This window comes from Loxodonta africana, chromosome 25, assembly GCF_030014295.1.
Source record: "Loxodonta africana isolate mLoxAfr1 chromosome 25, mLoxAfr1.hap2, whole genome shotgun sequence".
Classification (NCBI taxonomy): domain Eukaryota; kingdom Metazoa; phylum Chordata; class Mammalia; order Proboscidea; family Elephantidae; genus Loxodonta; species Loxodonta africana.
Genome location: NC_087366.1, coordinates 33,695,266 through 33,714,153, shown reverse-complemented (window position 1 = coordinate 33,714,153; position 18,888 = coordinate 33,695,266). Strand labels below are relative to the sequence as shown.

The 18,888-nt window shown below is 40.8% G+C and overlaps 1 protein-coding gene across 10 annotated transcripts in view; it reads left to right on the top strand.

The window, feature by feature from the left end:
* The window catches only part of SIPA1L2 (signal induced proliferation associated 1 like 2), a 264,129-nt gene that overhangs the window by 117,294 nt on the left and 127,947 nt on the right, over positions 1 to 18,888 (top strand). For 9 of the 10 annotated variants that reach the window (XM_064276677.1, XM_064276676.1, XM_064276670.1 and 6 more), the window contains one exon: positions 8,073 to 9,808. In XM_064276677.1, coding sequence (XP_064132747.1) covers positions 8,335 to 9,808 — 1,474 coding nt within the window. In that variant the 5' untranslated portion in view covers positions 8,073 to 8,334. Of the gene's footprint in view, positions 1 to 1,711; positions 2,427 to 8,072; positions 9,809 to 18,888 lie in introns of those variants that run through there. The other variant, XM_064276675.1, reaches the window with a different exon arrangement.

Here is an 18,888-nt window from a genome sequence, read left to right as displayed (position 1 = left end):
CTGTTGCAACTTTAAATTCACTGTATTAATCAGCTATGTTTTTTGGCTTTGGCTTTGGACACTTTGAGTTGTTAGTGGTTCACATAAAATGTGTGAAACGAGGTGTAATTATGGCATTAGAGCAGGGATCTTGCCCAGGAGGCTCTGGTTTTGATACTGCATTCAAGTGCCGGAACTATAATTTCCCGTTCATTCATTTGTGGAATAGGCAGTTGCATGAGTCAGTCTAAGGAGACTAGGATCACCTGATCTGACACCACATTGTCTGGTGGTTAACAAATCTCAGTCCATGTGCCAACTGCATCCTGGGAAAATTCCAGTGTCCCTTCCCTGTTCAGTTCAGACCCCAGCTACCCACACAGCCCTTCTCTGTCTCATCCCCAGTTACCCAGGACTGGGTCACCAGGTACCTGCTGCAAGTTCATGAGTCCACATGATTCCCCCCATTTCAGACCGGCCAACTCCTTCTCTGTCTTATCCTTAGCCACTCGGATCTGGATCAGTGGTACCTCCTTCTCTGTCTCTCTTATTTCCAGCCACACGGGACTGGGTCAGCAGGTACTACCGCAAGCTCAGGAGTTCACATGACTCCTTCCACTTCAGACCAGCTGGCCCCTTCTCTCTCTCATAACTAGCCACCTGGGACTAGGCCGCAAGCTTGGGAGTACATTTGACTGCCTCCATTTTAGACCAGCCAGCTTCTACTATCCCGTTGTTGTGTAATTAGCTGAACAACTCCCAAAACTTACAGGAGACACCATACTTGTGATAACAGCTAAAATATAACAAAAACAGGATAAAAATGAAGAGATGCATAGGGCGTGGCCTGGGAGAGGTCACAGCATGGAGCCTCCATGTCCCAGAGAGGTACATGCTACCCAATCCTGTGCACAGTCACCAACCAGGAAGCTTCATCTAAGCCTCAGGACTCAGAGCTCGTGTCAGCCTCACCATGTGGCCAAGATAAATTATATCATGTCTCATGATGCTTAGTCAAAATTAAGCCCCTAGTTGGTCCTGCAGGAACCCAGAACAAAAGGCCAAATTGTTCTCTATAGCACATCACAACAGACTATACAACACAGGAAAAATAATTTATGTTTGGCTCTAGCTGATTGCAGTCAGAATTGATTGATTAGTTCTGGAGTCTTTAATTAAATATTAATACAGTGTCTTAAATCATTTAAAATTTAAATTACTCAGGATTACATAGAAATCCAATTGAGACTGGTTAATCCAAAGAAAGATAATTAATTGACTCAAGTAACCAAAAAATTGCAGGGGTAGAAGTGGTCCCAGGCCCAGCTGGATTCCTTTGGACACTGAGTCCCTGTTCTTTTTACTTGGCTTTGCCTTCCATTCTCAGTCATTTGGAGATGACCACCAGTAGCTTCATTTTTATGTTCAACCACTCTAGCAATTCCAAGGAAAGAGAGCATTAGTAGTTGGAGTAAAAGTTCCCGACAGGGCTGCCATTGACTGCCTTGCCTCAGGGGTCCAACGTGAGCATTCCTGTGGTCAGGTGATGTAGCACTCTAATTGGTCAAACCTGGGTCACATGTTAGGGTGGAGCTAACCCCCTCAAAGCAAATGGTTTTAGAGTATGGGCTTCCCAGAAAAATTTAGGATGCCATTACCAGTACCAAGGGGAGCAATAGACCTTATTGTTGTTGTTGTTAGGTGCCATCCACTCGTGTTTTGACTCATAGTAACCATATGTACAACACAATGAAACACAGCCCATCCTCACAGTTGTTGATATGTTTGAGCCCATTGTTGGAACCACTGTGTCAGTCCATCTCATTGAGGGTCTTCCTTTTTCGCCGACCCTATACGTTGCCAACCATTATGTCCTTCTTTAGAGATTGGCCCATCTTAATAACATGACCAAAGTATGATAGCAGAGTCTCACCATCCTCCTTTCTAAGGAGCATTAATACAGATTTGTTCATTCTTCTGGCAGTCCATGGTATATTCAGTGTTATTCGCAAACACCATAATTCAAACCCATCATTTCTTCTTTGGTCTTCCTTATTCATTGTCCAGTTTTCACATGCATATGAGGCGACTGAAAATACCATGGCTCAGGTCAGGCGAACCTTAGTCTTCAAGGTGACATCTTTGCTTTTTAACACTTTAAAATGGTCTTTTGCAGCAGATTTGCCAAGTGAAATGGGTCATTTGATTTCTTGACTGCTGCTTCCATGGACATTGATTGTGGATCCAAGTAAAATGAAATCCTTGACAACTTAAACCTTTTCTCTGTTTATCATGATTTTGCTTATTGGTTCAGTCGTGAGGACTTCTGTTTTCTTTTTGTTGAGGTGTAATCCATACGGAAGGCTGTAGTCTTTGATCTTCATCAGTACGTGCTTCAAATCCTCTACACTTTCAGCAAACAAGGTTGTTTCATCCGCATATTGCAGGTTATTAATGGGTCTTCCTCCAATCCTGATGCCTTGTCCTTTGTATAGTCCAGCTTCTTGGGTTATTTGCTCAGCACTCAGATTGAATAGGTAAGGTGAAAGGACACAACTCTGACACACACCTTTCTTGATTTTAAATCACATGGTGTCCCCTTGTCCTGTTTGAACAACTGCCTCTTGGTCTATATACAGGTTCCACATGAGCAAAAGTAAGTACTTAGTTTGTTTTCATCCACATAGTCAAATGCCTTTTTATAGCCAATAAAACACAGATAAATATCTTTCTGGTATTCTCTTCTTTCAGCTAAGATCCATCTGATATCAGCAATGATATCCATCATTCTATGTCCTTTTCTGAATCCAGCTTTAGTACTTTAAAACTGCTTTAATGCTGCTGTGCCAATTTTTTTTTTTACAAGTTGTAAAAAAATTAGCATAGCGCTCTTACTAAAATAGCTTGCAGAGGGAAGGCTCAGTTGGCAAACAGACGTAGAAGGTGCACGTTATTTGTGTAAATATACGGTACTCAAGGTTGCACTTTGGCTCTTGTGGGCTGGTTTAATTTTTCTCAGCTTCATCTTAAACTTGCATATGAGCAATTGATGGTTTGTTGAGCAGTCAGCCCCTGCCCTTACTCTGACTGATAATGTTGAGCTTCTCCTTTGTCTTAATTTGATTCCTCTGTATTCTATTCCATGAGGTCCATGTGTATGATGGCCATTTATGTTGTTGAAAATTTGTATTTCCCATGAATAGGTCATTGGTCTTGCAAAATTCTATTATGTGATCTCCCACATCTTTTCTGTCACCAAGTTCATGTTTTCCAACTACTGATCCTTCTTTGTTTCCAAGTTTTGCATTCTGTTCACCAGTAATTATCATTGCATTTTGATTCCATGTTGATCAATTTCAGACTGCAGAAGTTGGTAAAAATCTTCAGTTTCTTCATTGTTAGCATTAGTTGGTACGTAAATTCAAATAATAGCATAGTAAACGGTTTTCCTTGTAGGTGTATGGATATTATCCTATCACTGACAGCATTGTACTTCAGTATACATATTGACATGTTCTTTTTGTCAGGGAATGGAATGCCGTTCTTTTTCAATTTGGCATTCCTCGCAGAGTAGACCATATCATATGATTGTCCAATTCAAGATGGTCAATACCAGTCCATTTTAGCTCACTGATGCCTAAGATATTGCTCTTCAAGCTTTCCATTTCACTTTGGGTGTTTCCAGTTTTGCCTAAGATATTGCTCTTCAAGCTTTCCACTTCATTTTGGGTGTTTCCAATTTTGCTGGATTCATACTTTGTACATTCTACATTCTGATTACTAATGAACGTTTGTAGCTGTATCTTCGTTTGAGTTGTGCCACATCAGCAAATGAAGGTCCCAAAAACTTTACTCCATCCGTGTCATTAAGTTCAACTCTACTTTTAGGAGACATCTCTCCCCAAGTCGTATACTGAGTTCCTTCCAACCTTTAGGGCTCATTTTCTAGCACTATATCAGACAGTATTGACTGCTATTCGTAACGTATTCACTGACCTTTTTTTTTTTTTCCCTGAAGTAGACCACCAGGTCCTTCTTCCCAGTCTGTCTTAGTCTGGAAGCTCCGCTCTACCTGACCCACCATGGGTAACCCTTCTGACGTTTGAAATTCTGGTTGCGTAGCTTCCAGCATCACAGCAACATACAAGCCACCACAGTATGACAAACTGACAGATGAGTGGTAAAATAGAATCATACCAGGCAAAATGAACAGCTGTCTACTAAAGCTAATGTTTCTGTGACAAAAAGATAAAGAATAATACCTGAGGGAATATTCTTAGATTTCTCTGACAAAAATGTTCATTGTGCACTAAATTAGCTATAGTTTTGTCCTTTTTGGTAAACCTGATAATAAAACAGCACAAATATATCTATTTTTATATCCTTTTTATATTTATTTATTTTTGGAAACCCTGGTGGTGTAGTGGTTAAGCACTACGACTGCTAACCAAGAGGTGGGAAGTTCGAATCCGCCAGGCACTCTTCGGAAACTCTGTGGGGCAGTTCTACTCTGTCCTATAGTGTCGCTATGAGTCGGAATCAACTCGATGGCACTGGGTTTGGTTTTGGGTGTTTTTTTTTTTTTAGAACAGTTTTATGGCAGAATTGCACAGAGGATACAGTTCCCAATCTCATGTACCCACCCCCAGCCCCCACATACAGCTTCTCCTATTATTAACATCTTGCATTTGTGTGGTAATTTCATCTATTTTAATTGCTTCTGTTACTTTTATTTTAAAATAATAACCCTTTTTTGGCAATATGTTGGTATTCTCAGTTTCTACAGAAGATCTATCTAGTGAACGTTTTGTATTTGTAACATCGTTCAACAATGAGAATGTTAGAAATGTGGAGGAATGTGAAAGCTCAGAATAGAGGTGTACAAATATGGGCCTTATTGTCCTTGCTAATCATAATTTTCTTAAATTTTATTGTGGCAAAATAAATGTAACAAACATTTGTCATTTCACCCATTTTCACATGACATTAATTACATTCGCCATGTTGTGAAACCATCACCACTGTCCATTTCCAAAATCTTAATTTCAATGTTTGTCTGTTTTTTCACATTTACTACTAGGTGGCTTAATAAGTGTGTTGTGAATGGGGTACAGGTGGGGGAGGCACTGTTTGCTCAGCACCTGAGGTTGGGCCTTGCATTGACTCCCATGTACTATACAAATATTGGCACTTTTAGTGTGTGCCATGACATGAAAAAGGTGGGAAACCACTGTTTTGAAGGAAGCTCAGTAAATCCTAAATATTTTAAATAGCATTTATTTGATTTCATAAATAGAAGGAAAAGGAGCTTGAAACTAATGGTTAGGGTGGTTCTTTGCATTGATGTATATATTTTGATATCATCTTTTAGGTAAGGATTGGTTATATCTTTATTCTCTTCAGTGATAGTCTCCGCAAATTTTTCATTCTTGGATCACTTTGGAAATTTGTGTTTTGCTAGGAAATCATCAGTTTCCTCTGGACTTTAAAATTTGTTGCCATAGAGTTGCTTGTGGAATAAATCTTTTATACTTATAAAGATAGCCCTTGTTTTTCAAAAGCTCACTTTATGCCACTTTGCTTTTACAAAAGGCCTATGTTAGTACCTGTTTTCACTAATCAAAAGAAATCCGAAGAGGGTTTTCACTTCGGTGAAAAGTGGGCGTAGCGTTCAGTGTTTGTTTTGAGTAAGCCATTAAAGAGGCAGCATGCACCCCTAGCAGCGAGAGTGGAGTTGCCAAGCCCCTTCCCCAGGAACTCCTCTCAGCATCTCAGCATCAAACTGCCATAGCTTTGAATTGTGTGAACACGTGTGCTTTGTCTCGATTTATTTTGTGCATCCACTAGCAGAATGTGTCCTAAGGTATCAGAAGAGCCTGAGAGCTTGTGCGGGTTTTATATGTTATTTGGTATGATTTGGTAGGTTACTTTTGGGGTCTAGGAATGCTCAATAATGTTTCCCTATAAATTAATGGCGATTGCTTCTTCACTTTATGCCATTTTGGCTTATAAGTTTTCATAGGAATGCTGTACTTTCAGATGACAGGGGAAACCTGTATTATAATTTCTCCCATAAGTAGGTGGTCATGTCTCATTTCTAAAGTTGTATATTATTTTTTTTTTTTTCTTTTGCAGGCTTGGGGAGGGATTTATCTATTTTCTTGTTCTTTTTAAAAACTGGCTTTTGCATTTTTTTGTTGTCTCCCCTTTTTTTTCCCTGTATTAATTTTGACTTTTATCTTTATTCATTCCATCTTTCCTGGCTTCTTTTGATACGTTTTGTTGTTCTTGTTCTGATTTCTTAAGGTGGTGAGTACTTTGTTCCTGATGTTTCTAGAAAGTATATATATCTGAAAAAATACCCAAACCCATTGCCATCGAGTCGATTTCGACTCATAGTGGCCCTATAGGACAGACTAGAACTGCCGCATAGAGTTTCCAAGGAGCACCTGGCAGATTTGAACTGCTGACCCTTTGGTTAGCAGCCGTAGCACTTAACCACTATGTCACCAGAGTTTCCAGAAGGTACATAGTCCAGGTAAATTGTTACTGGATGCAGGATAGGGCAGGGTTCTTCTGTATATAGGATACCTACAAACTAACGCTATATAACTGAAAATGAATATCATACTAATGTTCATTGAGAATTCACTTAGCTCTGTGCTAAACATTATAGGTAATTTTTAAACTTCAACATTTTCTTAAGTGTTCCATAAGAACTATAAACCTAGGTATAGAATTTATAGATTATGTGAAAGACTAGAACAATCAAATCAAATACCATTTCAGTAGAGAGAGATTAGGCCAGAAGTTCTCTCTAGGAACAGTGGGATGTTTTTTTCTGTTGGGCATGAAAGGATTTGATTGCTCATTCCCCTTTTGCCATCACTTAAAATAACTTTATATTTTCTCTATTACAAAGTGACCTTGGGAACAGGTAGCACGTTGTCATGATTAGGCCAGTTTTTTACAGTGAGAGAAAACAAGTTGCCATCCTAAGTAAAGTATCTGCTGTTGCAAGAAACCACCACACATTCGTCTCAAAGCCATTAAGAACCCATTGGAAAGAGTGTAGCTAGTTGGAATTTTAGCATTTTCTTAGGTTTTGGTGAGGCTCTATTATACTTTTATTACTGTCATGATTTTTAGAGGAAGTAGAATAGTCCTTTTCATTCTTATGCCAACGTGTAAAATACCCCGTCTGCCATGAGTTGGGAGAATATATAATAAGTACAAATAGTTTTGTCTGCTTAAAGGAAAGAATTTATAATTAAAGAGAAGAGTTGATTAGGTCAAGTTTCTCCCAACGGATAGATAAATTAAGGTGCTTTACCTTTATTTTACCCTGTATATTTGGCAAGTTGCAGGTGGCATGATGAACTAAAACATTGTACTCTTTCCGACACCAAATTAAAGACTCCTTTAAAGACACCAAATGAAAGACACCTTCTTACTTTAAGCTCCCATTTGATTATTGGAGAGCATCCTGAAAACTCATTTGTTAATCCCTGGTATTTATTAATCCTTGTTATTTGCTGCTGAATATTTTGAGTTTAACTATTTTGAAAGAAAGTATAATAGGAATACTCAAACATATTACATGACCATTGTGCTACTCTTATAACTAATGTATTCATTAAAATGTTGCTTGAATACCTAATTTAAGCCAGGTTATATTAGTAGATAGTGTTGGTACACAGATGAAAGGCATCATTCCTTACTTAGAGGAGCTCGGAGTCAGCTAGTAGGGTAGGTTGATCCCTAAATCAGCATTTACTGTATAATGAAAAATGCTGTGATTGCTTTAGACTCGGGTACTGTGGGAAGCAGCCTTAGATGTGGGGTGAGGGTGTGCGACGCACTGGGAAAGTTTCTTGGAGAGGATGATTCTCTGGTGTGCATTCCAGTCAGCCAGGAAAGCAGGAATGTTCCAAAGGGAGGGAACAGTATGAACAAAAGTATAGAGATGTGAAACTTCATGACAGTGTTTGGGGGAATTGGAAGTAAACAGAAGTAGGGGGAAAGGACAGAAAAGAAATGTATCTAACATGAACCATATTAATCGCTAATGGTTATTTTTTGTCTTAATTCAGGTGAAAGAAATACTTATGACCAGATGACTTAAGGAATGCTTCTGAAAAGAACTGAAGAGTTCAAAATTATTACAATAACTGAGAATTAAGTTGGAGAAATCGTATTCTGAAGATGTTGTTTGCTTTTGGTTAAAAAGAGAAAATACAACTACGTATAGAAGTCTTCAGCGTATCTGCATTTAATACCACGTTGTAAATAACAATGTAATTAGAATTACACCAGTCTTTCTAGTGAGACTTGGAGCTTCTTGCCTCGGTGAACATGAGTGACCCAAGGCAGTCACAAGAAGAGAAGCACAAGCTTAACAGAGCCTCTTCCAAGTTTAAAGATCCTCCCAGAATCATGCAGTCTGATGACTATTTTGCTCGGAAATTTAAAGCCATTAACGGCAACATGGGCCCTCCTACTTTAAATGTCTCAAATTCCAGTGAGAGTGGTGGTCCAGCTAATGGTACCCCAGCGGTGCCCAAAATGGGTGTGAGAGCAAGAGTTTCTGAATGGCCTCCTAAAAAGGATTGCTCCAAGGAGCTAGCCTGCAAGGGATTTTGGGAAAGCCGTTCCCAAACCAGTTATGAAAGTGTCACATCCATCCTGCAGAATGGACAGAATGATCAGAACGATGGTCAGCAAGAGGAACAGCTTGATCTGGAATTTGTGGAGGCAAAGTATACAATTGGCGACATCTTTGTGCATTCTCCTCAAAGAGGACTTCACCCCATAAGACAGAGAAGCAATAGTGACGTCACCATCAGTGACATCGATGCTGAAGACGTCTTAGACCAAAATGCAGTGAATCCCAACACAGGAGCAGCCCTCCACAGGGAATATGGAAGCACGTCTTCAATTGATAGACAGGGTTTATCTGGTGAAAACTTTTTTGCTATGCTTAGAGGATACCGAGTAGAAAATTATGACCACAAAGCGATGGTCCCTTTTGGGATCCCTGAGTTCTTCCCCTGTGATCCTGCGATCTCTCCCAGCCTTCATGCGGCAGCACAGATTTCTAGAGGCGAGTTTGTCCGCATCTCAGGATTAGACTACGTGGACAGTGCCCTCCTAATGGGGAGAGACCGGGACAAGCCTTTCAAATGGAGGTTAAAGTCAGAGTCGGTGGAAACATCCCTTTTCCGAAAGCTGCGAACTGTGAAAAGTGAACACGAAACTTTCAAATTCACATCCGATCTGGAGGACAGCCGTCTTGAAAGGGGTGTTCGCCCTTGGCATTGTCAAAGATGTTTTGCACATTATGATGTTCAGAGCATTTTGTTTAATATCAATGAAGCCATCGCCATAAGGGCTAATGTGGGAAAAAGGAAAAACATCACCACTGGGGCTTCTGCAGCGTCCCAGACTCAGATGCCAGCGGGCCATACAGGCAACTGTGAGTCCCCTCTGGGGAGCAAGGAGGACCTCAACTCGAAAGAGAACCTGGATGCAGATGAGGGTGACGGGAAGAGTAACGATCTTGTCCTGAGTTGTCCTTACTTTAGAAATGAGACAGGAGGGGAAGGTGACAGAAGAATTGCTCTTTCTAGGGCCAACTCATCATCTTTCAGTTCCGGGGAAAGCTGCTCCTTTGAATCGTCTCTCAGCTCTCACTGTACAAATGCAGGTGTCTCAGTTTTGGAGGTGCCAAGAGAGAACCAGCCGATTCACAGGGAGAAGGTGAAGCGCTACATCATAGAGCACATTGACCTTGGGGCCTACTATTATCGCAAGTTCTTCTATGGGAAAGGTAAGGAAGAGTGGGGAATGCTTGTGTGTTTGTATCTGGGATAACCTTCATAATTTGGAAGCATTGACTATCATTTTTCGTTAAGGCCAATTGGTCTTGCTTTGTGTGGACCTACCTTTGTCCACACCTTGGGGTAACAGGCCACGGCTCCCTGGTCACATCAGCTTGTTCTCAGCCATGAATCCTCCATAGCTACCAGACTGGTCCCTCTTGAGATGTCCCCAGTTTCCTGCCTTTGCTCATTTGCAATCCGCAATGTAGAAATGCCTTCTTTCTTTCTCTCTCTGCCATTTTGTGAACATCACCAATGCCCTTTTTAAAGTCTTCCCTCGCAAACTCTGTCCCTCTCTTATTTCTCTGAGTAATCTCTTACACTCTTTAAAAAAAAAAAAAAATTTGCAATTGATAATTTTGTGTTGTTTTTATTCCTACAACTCTGCTTCATGTTTTCAATTTCATGTCTTCACAGCTTCTACTGCAATTTTGTGTATATTGGAAGTGTTAAATAAAGCCCTATTGAAACAATGCATGCATTAGCAAAATAAAAAAAGTTTAGTTTTCTTTCAGTTCTGCAAGAATGCTTATGGGTTAAGATAGAAACAATTCTCTGGTGGCGTTATTTTAGAAGTTCTAAAATAAATTGTTTTTTATTTTATTTATATCTTCAGTCTTGAAGGATGCATTCTTCAGAAGTCATGTAGTTGAATCTTCAGCCTTTAAATAAGTGTCCTAAATTTTCCCAGGGAGATGAGGATCTACTGTGCTTTAAAGATTTATGGAGAAGCAGCTTCCACACATTGGTCAGTGACTCATGCCAGCCCAGGTATCTCTCACTGACTTCTCACTGGGTCTCCTTCTCCCCTCCTCATAAAACAGAAGACTTTTCAGGGCCACGGTTCTGTTTCCAGCTTCACCTGGTGCCTCTCCTACTCCCAGCACCTAAGGAAGCTGACTTTTCCCACATGGGCCCAGCTAGTCTTGCGGGGTCCTTTCCTGTCCCTTAGAGAATAAAGAATTATGCACTGGTATAGATAATTCCAGGTTTACTTACTTGGAGTTTATTTAGTATTGATTTCTATCTTTAGCATGTTTGCTTGACCCAAGTTGGTTTTTTAGGGGGGAGGGTGGAGCTAGGGGGCAGATAACTTCGACCTCAGGAAGTTATTCATTCCATTTAAGGTCTTGTAATATTAAAACCAATATGGAGCTTTAAAAAAAAAAAAATTCCACATGGACTGCAGGCTTGTGAGAGTTTGTTTGCCAGAGAAGTTGCAACTATTTAATTAATAATTTGTTCCCTTTTTTATGTTTTGGCACCAATCAAGATTTAACTCAGTTATCCGTAATCATTATAATATTATGAAATCATTTAAATCATGGAAATGACGACAGTGTTGGATAAGCAGTGTGGCTAAATAAACAGACACTTGCATTGTTATGGTCACTTGATCTGAGTTGACTGTCTGTACTCATATCCAGGGTTGATGACAAAATAATGGAATTGAAGTAATTCTGTAAAGAGGCCTTGATCTGCCAGTAGTCTCCTTCTCTCCAACTCACATCTCCATCAGTGTTTTTGGTTGGCATCATTTCGTCAGTACCACTACCATGAGCTGTATCATCCCAGCCAGTCAACTCAGAGGACCTCAGACATTCCTTTTTGTCTATGCTGTGAAAATGCTAATGACTTACGACTGTTCATCCAGGGCCAGCACGTTACAAAACACTTCTCAAGAATGGTCTCTAGGTGGAACTTTAATTTTGGAAAGGGGGGAACATGGAAAAATAGACTTTCTAATTAAAAATTTTTGGTTGTTGCAGCCATGGCAGCCAAGCGTAGCAATAAAATAAAGTCTCTTAAAATAGTAGTATGCTTTAAAATCTTCAGGCAATGAGTCATTCTGACTAGGTGAGATTTGTAAATAGTTTGTGATTCACCCTTTAAAATATTAGAATATGAGAAACATACACACACATACATGCATATGTATATGGGCATATTTATGCAAATACTTAGTGTCACCATCTCATTAGCACTGCATTGCACTCCGTGAGTGTATTACAACCCTACTTTGTCTTTGTAACTTATGTGGAGGGAAAAGTTAATGTTTTGTGGTTCAAGAATCACCGCCATTTGACTCCCTAATGTCCTCAGGATCTGTTCTAAGAGATAGTTTTAGGTTGCTAGATTCTGTTATTTCTCTTGACTACTTTTTGTAGTTTTCCTCCTGAGCTCTCAGATGTCACTTCCTGGTAGTTTTAAGGAGTCCTGTGTTAGTTTCTGGGTGGGTGTTAGTGGTTGATTGCCCTACCTCTTCTGATTTGCTACTTATGATTTCCTAGGACTTTGGAAATGATATAACTAAACTTGTTAGTTTTGAGTGTGAAATACAAGTTAAATAAGCTCCAAACAAGAATCTGAGAGTAGATGCCTGTGCATGTATTGTGTCATGTGCAGGGACACCGCACTTGTTTTCCAGTCCTGGGCTTTGCTGTGGATCTGTGATCAAGTCAGATAGCTGACTCCTAGACTGCTTATATAGGATCAGAAAAAACTGGATTCCACACTCAGCTTTCTGGCCTTGGGTAAACCCCTGGCTTCTGCAAATCCTCTGTTCTTTTACCTGCGAAATGAAGGCACGGGCAGCACCCCTGAGGCCTCTTTTGTTGTTAATGTTCTGTGATTCTGGGGAAGGTGCTGTTGTGCCCAGCTAATGGACTCAGGGCACCAGCAGGAGCGGCGACCAGGAGAGGGAGAATAAAACTGTGGGCCAGTCTCTCCGCTTTCTCCAGTACAGCTGTGAACTGTGCCCTGGCTTCTCCTATATTTAGCTCTTCCCCTGAGGCCCAGTGTGACTTGAAAATGAAATTGGCTACAATGGCATCTGCTGCCACTTCTGCTGGTTGCTTTGTAGAACCAAGCAGATGCAGCCGCCTAGATTCTGGACGGGTCAGTATGCCTGCGTCTCACACTAGATGACCTAGAGACCCGTGTTAAACCCCTAGACACAGCTGTGCTGAGCCCTTTTATTTGCAGACACATCACGAGTTACCGGAATATCATTTTTTTAAAAAAAGAGGCCCTGGACAGACTGCCACAGATGCAATGATTTAACAGATATCTTTTTGCTGCTGCTTTTTCTTTTTGTCCCTCCCCTTTCTCTCAGAGTTTCTGTCTTTGGAAGCAGGCTTTCAGGGATCTCCTGATACTTTCTGGAATACCTTTAATTTTTTTCTGTTCTTCAGTTTTGTGTGAAACTTAATTTTCCTCAAAGAAGTAAATGGCCCCCAATCACTGAGAAATGTTTAAAGAACTTTAATAATGTGGTTTACTCTTTTCTGGGTAGTTAATATGAAGTGCCTGCTCGTTATGCTGAGGTGTATTCCTATGACACATAGTCCCTGAAAGGCTTTTTAATAACGTTGTAAAAGGATTTATGAAGGGGAGTGGCTTGCCACAGTAAACTGTGTAGCAGCAATGCTTGTCCAGGCAGATCTGTCTAGCCTTCAGTGAGACAGCTGTTTTAAAGATTGTAGCAAGCACGCTGAATGCGCAATAATATGCCTTACTTTCACTGGCAATGACCGTGAAGAAAAATTTGTGGTGCTTGCCAAATCATTGTGTTTCTGATGGAACTCAGAAATTGCTGTCTCTCTCTTCTCTGACTTTTTAATTTGTGCAACAGAGGCTGTGACGAAGGGCCCTTAGATATGGATTCTAATTGTACATTACCACTGGTTGGCCACGGAGCTCCAGCATGCTTGTTCAAATGTCCTTTGGTTTTCACTGTCCCACAGCAGCGTGCTTGGCCTTCTTCTAATCCACTTGGCCCTTGGAGCTGCAGCCCGAGCCTAGCGCTGAGCACCAGTGTAAGCAGGACCTGGAATGAGCAGGATAAATCAACTCTTGGGGGCTTGCCTCGGGACTTCTAAGACTTGTCACACAGACAGGAATAGTGCTGGGAGGCTAAGTGAGGAAGTTTCTGGTGGAAGTAAATCAGAGGAAAGAATAAAACTGGGCCTCCCCGGTAACTCACCGAGTGATGGGAAAGTGACTAAATCATTTTCTGAGCCTTTGGAGAGCATTGTTTTACTATACCATTCTGCTCACAGAGTAATGTGTGTTCCTCTGAATGTGGGGAAAAACTGAGAAAGATTGACTATGTGTATGTATTTCTTTTAGAATCTGCAAGCAGTGTATAAATAATACATGATTATGATAGGAAAATGTAGAGAGCAAAAAGGAAAATGTAATAAAATCACCCCCAAGTCCGTGAGATATGATCACCATTAACAATTTCCTCTTTATCCTTGTAGGCTTTTTCTGATGCAAATAAATTTATATAAATGGCACCTAGCCTGCTATTGCTGCGGAATTTGCTTTTGATGATCACCCTTCCGTATCATTATGTGTAAAGCTGCATCAGCATCTTATTAGCCATTATTGGTTATCATTATCTGCCATGGGTACACTGGAGATGCCAGGTATTTGCCAACCATGATCTAGGCAGATGGCTGTGTTTACTTTGAGAGAAAAACCTATCAGCTTGATAGAATTGCAATGATGAAGGAACATAAATTCTTACCCTCTTATAATATGCCTACAACACAACTAGTATCGAATACATTAACGAATGCTAATGTTACCAGGGAATCTTCACTTGAAAAAGTAACTTATCATTATAAAAATTTAATTCATAGCTTCCCACCTACATCCCCCACTTGAATGTAAGCTATGGTTAGTGACTCTTTTCCAGAGAATAGAATATGGAAACAGGTGGAAAGTTTAACTTTATAATAGAGAAACCTGGCAAACACTGTCTCAGCCAGGTGATCAAGGTCAACATCAGCAAGGATAAGCCGTGTTGATAGTGTGCACCCTTGATATCATGGAATGAAAATGACACTTTACCTGTATGGATTTGCTTCCAAAAATGCATAACCCTAGTCTAATCATGAGAAAAACATCAGACAAATCCCAGCCGAGGATATAGTCTACAAAACTCCTGACCCATATTCTTTAAAGCTGCCAAGGTATTAAAAGCAAAGTCTGAGAAACTGGAATGGCTGAGAAGAGACTAACCAAAAAAACAAACCTGTTGCCATTGAGACGATTCTGACTCATAGTGACGCTACAGAACAGTGTAGAACTGCCCCATAGGGTTTCCAAGGAGCAGCTTGTTGGATTGGAACTGCCGACCTTTTGGTTAGCAGCCTGAGCTCTTAACCACTGCGCTACCAGGGCTCCAAGAAGAGACTGAGGAGACATGAAAACTAAGTGTTAACATGGTTTCCTGGAATGGAAAATGGACATTAAGTAAAGACTAAGGAAATGTGAATAAAGTGTGGACTTTAAAGTTAGTCATAATGTGTTACTATTAATTTATTAATTGTGATAAATGTAGCAAAGTAATGTAAGGTGTTAACAATTGGGGAAACAGAAGTATATGGGAATACTTTACTATCTTTGCAACTCTTTTGTAAATCTAAAGTTATTTTACAATTTAAAAAGTTTATTTAAATTTTTTTTTTAAAAATAAAGTCAGATGTTTATCATGTGTTTAAAATGAGATTCTGTTCATTTAAAACAAAAACAAAAGTTATTTACATAATAAACCTACAGGTGTGTGTAGCATAGGGTTCCAGTAAACAGCCAGCTTCACTGTGTATTTCAAATAGAGTGGAAGTAACAAAATGTCCGGTCCGGTATTCACAGCCTCGCTGTGCGCACACGTTTGTTGTATGCTCCGGGTATTTTTCTCAAACTTATTTTGAAAGAGGGCAGGAATTGTTAAGCTTTCTAGTTTGCTTTTCTATCTTTATTGAAATGCAAAAAGATATTCCCTTTGAATTGCCCAGTGGAAATTTGCCCATTAGGTTGAGGTGGCCGTGACATGTGGTTTAGAATGTCCTAGGTTCTCTGATTCCCAGATCTACTCTGAACTCTCCGAATAAGGTCTTTGTGCTCAGCTCTTTTTTTTTTTTTTTTTTTGGCAGGGGGAGGAAGGGGGATTTTCTATAAAAAGTCCAAGAAAAAAAAATTTGTATCTTTTAGAAGTTCTTGTAGAGGAGCTAGATTTGGTTTTACAGGGAAGACTTTGTGGTGCGTATGATACTCTTGGTTGACCAGTTCTCTCTCCCCGTCTGACCTCATGCTTCTCCAGTCCTGGTGCTTGGGGATTTGTCATGCTCCAGGGATTGTCTTTCTTCGCTGTTTCTTATAGAAGAAGCATGACAGAGAGAACATCCTTGACTTCTCCTCTACTTCTTAGCTTCACAGGACTTTTTGAGGGCAGGGATTGATTGGAATTCTTTTTGCAGGAAATTTCTACAAGAGGATGTTTCGTTGCTTTAGAGTAGAATGAGTCTCCAGGGAAAGCCATATCCACTACATGATATAGGGTATAAGACTGGGTATCCCAAGGTCAGTTTCTGCCCCAAGAAGCCCACCCTTAATCTTTGAAGGCCCCTTCCCTTGTTTTTGTCGTGCTCTGACCTGTGCCGCTTGTACCACCTGAAGACACAGGCAGATCGTGTGAGAATGAATTCCTCTGTGGGATCTGGAACACATCCAGGGATTCTTTCTAGAGTGCCTTTCCTGCCAAAATCTTTAAGTTCGCTATTTCTGTTGCCTTCTCTATGTAAACTCACCCTTTACTCCAATGTTTTTGTTTGTTTTTGTCATTCATTAGTATTTAACTGAAAAATAATATGTTGTATATGAATCTGCTAAATGAACAAATACAAAGAAAAGATTCTTGTACAATTTGTGTAATAGCCCTCTCACCTCTCCTTGATAATTAAGTTGCTGTTTTTGTTGCTGGGGTATTATCTTTTTGCTCGTGGGCAGAAGTGTCCATCATTTTAATTATAGTTAGAGGTTGATTCTTGGTCAGTGGCGGCCCATGAATGGCAGGAGAGGCAGCATCAGTGACGGAGAGCACAGACTCTGGAGTCGGATTCTTGAGTTAACATTCGAAATGAATAATTTCTTTTATGAGATCATCACAGATCTGGTTCCTATGAGGTAGAGGTTAAAGATGTCCCAAATCTCCAACTTTATCAAGCTGCTGTACCACTCCATCATCTTTAACATCAACTACTCCCTCTCCCCTCACATCTTTGGCTGCCCTAATTCACTGCAGTGTCTCACAGAACTCAAGAACCATGTAAAGGAAATGGCTTACATGGTTGTGGAGTCTGGCAAGTCCCAAATTCATGGGTCAGGAGGAGGCTGCTGCCGACCTGTGTGGTTGCAGGAGCTGAAGAACCCAAACTGACAGTTGAGGCCACAGGCTGCTGGCTCACAAGGCTGTAGAAGCTGGCGAATTAGGTCACACAATAGGCCGCCAGCCCAAGGGGCTGTGGGTTCCTGTGAATCCCAGAATCTGCAGGTCAGACAGCAGGCCTTTGGAGAGGTCAGTTGATCACGAATCAGACATGGGATCCAGATACAGAGAGAGCCTCACCAGGACACACACATATATCTTAGACGCAGGCCACACCTTAGGGTAGGGTGTAACTTTAGCGTAAGGGCGGGGCTTGAGTCACGCCCTCCTGCAAGTCTGTGACCCAAGACACACCTTACTCCAGTCCTGCCTCGTCAACATTTAGAGGTCAGGATCTACAACACATAAAATTGAGGACAATCACACAATACTGGGAATCATGGCCTAGCCAAGTTGACACATAACCCCAAACATGACAGATTCCATATACCTTATTTGCATAGTCCCACTCAGTCATTATGTGCAGGTCACAAAGACCGTGGCTAGAAGGGCCATGTTCAGTAATTCATTGCACAGCACATCCCATCTCAGCTTCGGGGAAGTCCTTGAACCTCTTTGTGCCTTGGTTAATTAATTTCTTAAATGGGTATATTAACTGTTCTTTTGAAAGCCGGAACTCAACAGGACTGCCGTGTTTTTCTGGGTCTCACAAGCTTTCCGCCTTTGGCAAGCTCATCTTACCACTTTTCTTTCGCTCTCTGTTAATGTTGCTGTGAGTTGGAATCGACTAAATGGCAATGGGCAACAGGTTCTATTAGTGGAAAATATTTGAATTTTCTTTCTCTGACAGGTTTCCATCTTACAACGATTCTGGCTTTCGCAGGTTTTACTATAATAAATACCTCCTCGACAGCACTGGGTTGACTGGTTATGGTGGGCTTAGAAACTCTGGTGGTGTAGTGGTTAAGAGTTCGGCTGCTAACCAAAAGGTTGGCAGTTTGAATCCACCAGGCGTTCCTTGGAAACCCTGCGGGGCAGTTCTACTCTCTCCTGTAGGGTCGCTGTGAGTCGGAATCGATTCAAGGGCAGTGGATTTGATTTTCATTTGTTTATAGCGGGCTTAGAACAGCAGTGCCTGTCACAGCATGAATCACCCAAGTGTTTCTTAAATAAATTTGTAAGACTTTTTGCTCTAAAAAGAAACTATTGTCCACATCACTGGTACAGCATTTAAATGATAGTACTTTTTTTTAATGGTTCAAAGATGTAGAGAGAGACATAGAAACATATGGCAGAGTAGGCCCTGGGGAAAGGTGTCTGGTGAAGTCTGCCACCCATTCTAAACACATTCACTTAAGTTTCACTAATGTGACAGTTGTAGGCAAGAGTATACCTTTACATCTCAAATGAACCTCAGTGCATAATGATGTATGACTGCATTTGCTTTCAATTTCATTCCTGCCCCCCTCCCCCGTTTTATATAGCCATTGAAGACAATTAATAGGGAGTTGGACACTATTAAATTCATACGGGTGAATTGAGTACTATCTAACAATAGTACTATTCTAAGACACAAATTCCTCTTTCCATGGACATAATCGACTCAGTTCTTAACCCTTCTGCCTGGTCAGCATTCCATCCAGGAACAGAGCTCCCATTGAGCTGGGAGAGAAGGAGGGGTCCAGCTGCACATAAGATGCAGCATCCGTTAGTATGGTTGCATTGGGTCCATGTGGCTGGTGGTGGAAACACACTTGGACTTTCTGTCTTGCACGCATGCTGTAAGGGGCGGTTACATCTCCACCCATGGCAGCATTTTGGAAACTTGTCAAGGACTGTATGCTATTCAAA